The sequence below is a fragment of the Nannospalax galili genome, unplaced genomic scaffold (genome assembly GCF_000622305.1).
Source record: "Nannospalax galili isolate Female #2095 unplaced genomic scaffold, S.galili_v1.0 scaffold2150, whole genome shotgun sequence".
NCBI lineage: Eukaryota > Metazoa > Chordata > Mammalia > Rodentia > Spalacidae > Nannospalax > Nannospalax galili.
This window is the reverse complement of record NW_008328002.1, coordinates 191,377-197,376: the sequence shown is the minus strand read 5'-3', so window position 1 is coordinate 197,376 and position 6,000 is coordinate 191,377. Positions and strand designations below refer to the sequence as shown.

The 6,000-nt window shown below is 40.0% G+C and overlaps 1 protein-coding gene across 1 annotated transcript in view; it reads left to right on the top strand.

Moving 5' to 3' along the window:
* Als2 (alsin Rho guanine nucleotide exchange factor ALS2) overlaps positions 1 to 6,000 on the top strand; it is a gene marked incomplete in the record, with an annotated part of 89,861 nt that overhangs the window by 33,073 nt on the left and 50,788 nt on the right. The window contains 1 exon segment of the mRNA XM_008842598.2: positions 3,801 to 3,983. Coding sequence (XP_008840820.1) covers positions 3,801 to 3,983 — 183 coding nt within the window.

The window sequence follows — 6,000 nt, the reverse complement described above, 5'->3', positions numbered from 1 at the left end:
GCTGCGGAGGTCAGAAAAGGGCTTCAGATTCCCCTGGAACTGGAGTTAAGGATGGTTCGTAGCTGCCATGTGGGTGCTGGGAATCGAACCCGGATCCTCTGCAAGAGCAGTCAGTGCTCTTAACCACTGAGCCATCTCTCCAGCCCCTAAAAATTTTTTCTATATGTAGCCATTCTTTTCAAGCTAAATGTAATTTAATTTTTAAAAAATTTCTTTAACTGCTCATTGAATATTTACAGTACTTTTGTTGTTTTTAAGCCAAAAAATGAAAAGTACCTTTTAAACAAATATTTTTGGTACTGTGGTTTTTTTTTTTTTTTGAGCTATATACTGACAAATAATGTGTACTATGACTTTTGATTCAAATTTGATTTTGACAAGCCATATTTTCTGGTTTTGTGGGTATTTTGTAACTTACTTCACAGTAAGCCTTTTGATGGCTCTTTTTCTGTACCAAAGCTAAAAGTTTAGATGATTTTTTTCTCTGTTGTATGAATTGGTTTTAGTTCGTGCAACACTATTGAGACAGCAGAAGTTTCTGTTCCTTGTTATGTGAATCTCCTGCAGTGTTTTCCAACCTTCCCCTCCTAACACCCTGAGGAAATGCCAGAATCCAGCTAATAGTACTGACTCCTTTTGAAGGGTTTGATTTTATTTTTATTTTATTTTTAAGACTGTTACCTGCATGTATGTAAGTGCACCACATGCAGTGTCCATGGAAGTCAGAAGAGGGCATCATAACCCTTGGAACTGGAGTTACAGATGGTTGTTAACAGCCATGTGGGTCCTGGGAACTGAACCTGGGTCCTTTGTAAGAGCAGCTAATGCTCTTAACTGCTGAGCCATCTCTCCAGTCCCACAGGTTTGGTTTTGTAGAAGCAGGATAGTGTGAACCCAGAGCATACCAGAATGGGATTTAGAACTTGTGCTTCTGTCCCTTGTTCAAGACAGACTCTCTACGGAGAGTAAGAGAGACAAAAGATGTTTCAAAAGTAAACCTACAGTTAATAAATAACAGAATTTGTGTATTGGATGGACACTGTGTCCATCACTCTCTAAGACTCTTGACAGTGGCCTTCCTTTCAGTTTGCTTAATTTTACTGGACAGAAAAGGTTTAAGAAAACATTAGGGAATGGTAAGATGTTATTACTCTAGTTTCAATCTTAAATTTTTTTTAGTTAAAAAAGTTAATTATGTATATGTGTCTATGCGTGGGTATACAAACCTGTGTTGGTACTGTAGAGGCCAGAAGCAGGTGCTCAATCCCCTGGAGCTGTGTTACAGGTAACTAAACTGTCTAACGTGGGTGCTCAGAACTGAACTTGGGTCCTTTGGAAGAGCAGTACAAACTCTAAACCACTGAGCTGTCTCTTCAGCCCTCAATCTTAAATATTTTCAACATAGAACATTTCAATAGTAAGCCATCCAATTTCTGTTAACTTAAACACAAAAGTATAGCTAATCATTGTTCTTTTTTAAAAAAAAAAAACTTTTAAAAAACTTTATTTTATGTGTATGTGTGTATTGCCTGCATGTGGGTAAGTGCTCCCATGTCGTGCAATGACTGCAGAGGTCAGAAGAGGCTGTCGGATCCTGAGACTGGAGTTACGGACAGTTGTTAACTGCCATGTGGGTGCTGGGATTCGAACCTGGGTCTTCTGCAAGAACAACCAGTATTCTTAACCACTGAGCCATCTCTCCAGCCCCGCTTTTTGTGTTTTCTTCAAAAAATACTTTAAAATAAAATAGGAAATGCCCTTATTTATAGTAAAGAAAGTTTTGGAGCTAGGCCTGGTGGCACAGGCCTGTAACACCAGCTGTTTGGGAAACTGAGGAAGAAAGATTGAAATTCAAGTTCTATCTGGGGTACAGAGCAAGTTCAAGGCCAACCTTGGCAACTTAGAGCCTATATCAAAATAAAAAATTCAAAAAAGAGTATTGGGGTTATAATTCAATGGTAGATTTTTTGCCTAGCAAGTGTGAGGCCCTAGGTTTATTTCCTAGGACTGTAAAAACAAAAACAACCGTACTGAAGAAAACTTTGTAGTATAACATTTGAGATCCTGGGTATCAAGCATTTGTTTAACACTGTAGCATTTGTTGGAAGGTTTTAGTTTAATAACTGTATGATAATGCTACAGCATCAGGAATTTGTCTTCTATTCTTTGGGGATAGGTATATATGTTTGTTTGGGGGGCCTGGAGACCAAACCTAGGGTCTTGCACATGGCAGGCAAATAAGTGCTCTACTGCTGAGCTGCAGCTCCAGCCCCAGTATAAATGATTTTGAAATCTTCCTAATTAATCTCTGAAAACTAAAAGTCAAATGAGATTAGAATGAGATATTTTTGTTTGCTTTTAGTTTAATTTTTTTTTTTTTTCCTTTTTGAGACATCTTCTCCTTATAAAGCCCAGGCTGGCCTTAAACTCTTGATCCTCCTGCTTCAGCTCCCATAGTGCTGAGACTACAGGCATGTGCCACTGTGCCCAGTTCTGAATTTGTTTTGATAGGAGATTATATAGATAATACTTGCTGGCTCATTGGACTTGGCTAGGCACACCTATTCTGACACTTGGGGGTTGGGGACATTCAAGGCCAGCCTGGGTTGCATAGCAGAGATATATCTCAGACAAACTTAATTCTTGTAAAAGTTTTAATTCATTCTTCTCTCATTGAACTAGAAGTCAGTTACTTGGATGGCTTAAATTTGAGAAGAGAGTGTCCTACCAAAAGAAGGTAGCTATGATGTAGTAGAGAATATGTGTGCATAGTCTCACCCACATTCTCCTGGTATTTAGAGCTTGTCTAGACACAAAGAATCTGTAGATTAGGAGATTTTGGTTATCTGCACAGGCATTGAGTGAAGCTGGAGGTTGGGGGTAGTAGTTTTGCCACAGTACACTTTCTTAATGACATCTTATGAGGAATGCCATGCATAAAACAGAGCAACTGGGAATCATATTAATTGATAGAATGTAGGGTACCTACAACCCTGGCTCCTGCCTTTCAATGGAAGCTCCTGAATCACTGTGTGAAGCCCTAAGGTTTGAAAAGCATCATTTTACAGCAGTGGTTCTCAAGCTTGTGCGTCTGTCAGAATCACCTGGAGGGCCTGTTAAAACAGAGAGCTGGATCTCTCCTTGGTAATCTGGGGCTGAGAGTTTGCGTTTCTAACATATTTCCAGGTGATTGCTGCTGCCGCTGCTGCTGCAAAGACCACTCTCTGAGAGCCACTGGTCTAGGTCCACGTAGATGGGCTTCTCAGGGGTCCTGCCTGTCTCAACATCCGGGGAGTTGGCACAGTGAAGTCACATCAGAGAGGTAGTGAGTTACAAGTGGGAAACTGAATTTCAGCATCCAAGGGTTTAGTTGGCGATAATGGAATTTAATCTTTTTTTCCTTTTCTTTTTATGTAGATTTTTGGCACACTACAGCTGAATGTGGCTGAACAAAGGTGCTTCCTAGCTATTACTTTTAGAGTAGGGCTCTAGAGCCTCCTGATTGTAATATAGGCTGTTTACGGAAACTTCCGAAAATAACAACATAACAGCTTTGAACAATAGTTTTTCGTTTTCAAATTCCATTTTTTCAGATTTTTACAAAAATCCAGTTCAAATTTAAAAGCTGAACATGGGATTTCTTTTTACTTCTACATCTGTTCTGCATTAATTGGGTACATTTCTGGGTGAGTTTCATTATCTGAAGTATGGCCGACTTTGCCCTACGCCTGCTTAAGTAATCTGTTCTGTGGGACTGGCTATCTCTCTGATCATCAGACAGTGTCTTTTTGTCGTTGCAGGTTTGCAGTGCAAATGGAGTCTGGAGTGTCGCAGCAGGCCAAGATTATTCCCTGTTTTTAGTGGACACCAAAGACTTCCAGCCTGGGTTGTATTACAGTGGCCGACAGGATCCTGCTGAAGGTGGCACCCTTCCAGAGAATTCCAGTGGCACTAAGACGCCAGTACTTCTCTCCTGTAATAAGGTAAACAGGATTGGATCCTAAGGTCCACATTTGTACAACACACGAGAAGTCTTTCAGGGTTATCTTCTGTGTGCCTGACTTTTACTAAATACTGTGACTACTTTAAAATTGTAAACCCTATCCATCCTTCACTTCTTATCTCCTTTCCTGCTTTTTGCTCTCCATAGTGCTCATCACCATGTAAGATGCTGTATAATTTACTTGTCTGTTGTCTGTCTTCCTTACTCTAGTGTGAAGGTCACAAGTGTAGGATTTTAGGCTCTCGTTCATTTCTATATCTTCATAGTACATACTCTTTTCATTATCATTGTTTTTGTCTTTTTGAGACAAGGTCTTTATAAGCTTGCAGTCAGGCTGGCCTGGAACATGCTGGGTAGACCTCCTGCTTCATCCTCCTAAGTAACTTGGATTCCTGGTGTATGCTGTACACACCAGCATAGCACATACTTTGTAAGCAGTTGTTGAAGAAACACTTTCATGTTGGAATGCTATGCCAGTGCTTTTTATTTATTTTTGCTTTGTGATGCTGGGGATGAAATTCAGGGCCTTGTGTACATATACTAGACAAGAGCTTTGCCATTGCACTAAGCCCCCAAGCTGTCTTTTGTTTTTGTTTTGTAATGCTGGGGCTTGAGCCTGGTCTTGCAGGAATATTGAAAAGTACCTTTCATGGTGAAGTTTCCTGGAACCCTCGGGTGAATTAGAATAGAAGAATTTCTAACTGCAAGTGGCGAGTGCTACCTGCAGAGTCCTGCCATGGGCTCAGAACGACATCCTGATAAGTCACCAGGAAGATTTACTGCGGCCTTCCCTGCTTCACGGCTTTTCTTTTCCTATTCTTTATCCCATTTTTTCTCTTTTGAAGATCTACATTTTTGTCTGATTTTCTAATTCTTGCCTTTTTGCAAAAAAAATAAACCACCGGGTGTGGTGGCGCACGCCTTTAATCCCAGCACTCAGGAGGCAGAGGCAGGCAGATCTCTGAGTTCAAGACCAGTTTGGTCTACATAGTGAGTTCCAGGACAGGTGGGGCTACAGGGAAACCCTGTCTCAAAAAGACCGAAAAAACAAAAAAAAAACCCCAGTTTTTCCCCCTATTAAAACAACATACCCTTGAGAGGCATGCCAGCAGGGACTATCACTCTCAGGGCCAGTGCATCTGAATTTCCTATTCTCATTGAAAAATGTATTTTATGGGCTGGTTTTAACCTTTAGTTTTCTTGGTTTAGATGCTATGAATGTATTGGGATAAGATCTTAATTGCTAAAGGCAACATTGGCCAAAACTTGGCTCTTAACCTATATGCTACTTATTTGGGATGTATTGATTGGCTCTTTGCAGTAGCTGGCCTGGCTCCACAGGCCCTGTGAAAGACTTCAGTTTAGATAAAGGATGGAATAGACTGATGAAAGGAATGAGGCTCTAGTGTCTGTTCTTGTTTTCCTTGGAAGGTTAATTCCCCTTGCGTGCCTAACTGCCAGCCAGGTTTAATAAGGATATACAAATAAAGACATTGAATGCTTTTGTTCATAATAGCATAGGCAAATGGTTAAAAAAAAAACTGTCCTTTTAGAGAAAAATCTTAACACATTCTAATAATAGACATTTGTGGGACAGAATGTGACATTTCAGTACATGTGCACAATGTGAAGTGACCAGATAAGGGTAAATGGCATGTCCATCATTGCAGACATTTTTCGTTGTGTTGAGAACATTTAAGAACGTCCAGAATCCTTTTCTACAAGCTATTTTGAGATACTCAACTGATGTTTGTTACATATTGTTGTTAACTGTAGTTATCCTGCCATATAGTACAGTAGACATCTTTCTTCTCACTTGTATCTCATCCCCTTAACCATTCTGTTTTTCCCTTCCCTACACCTTTTGGTAACCACCGTTCCGTTTTCTAATTATTTTCTTTTTCCAATTCTGAAGGATCAGCTTTTTAGCTTTCACTTGTGAGGTTGTTTTATTTTCTTTCCATGTCTGACTTATTTCCCTTAATATAATATCCTCC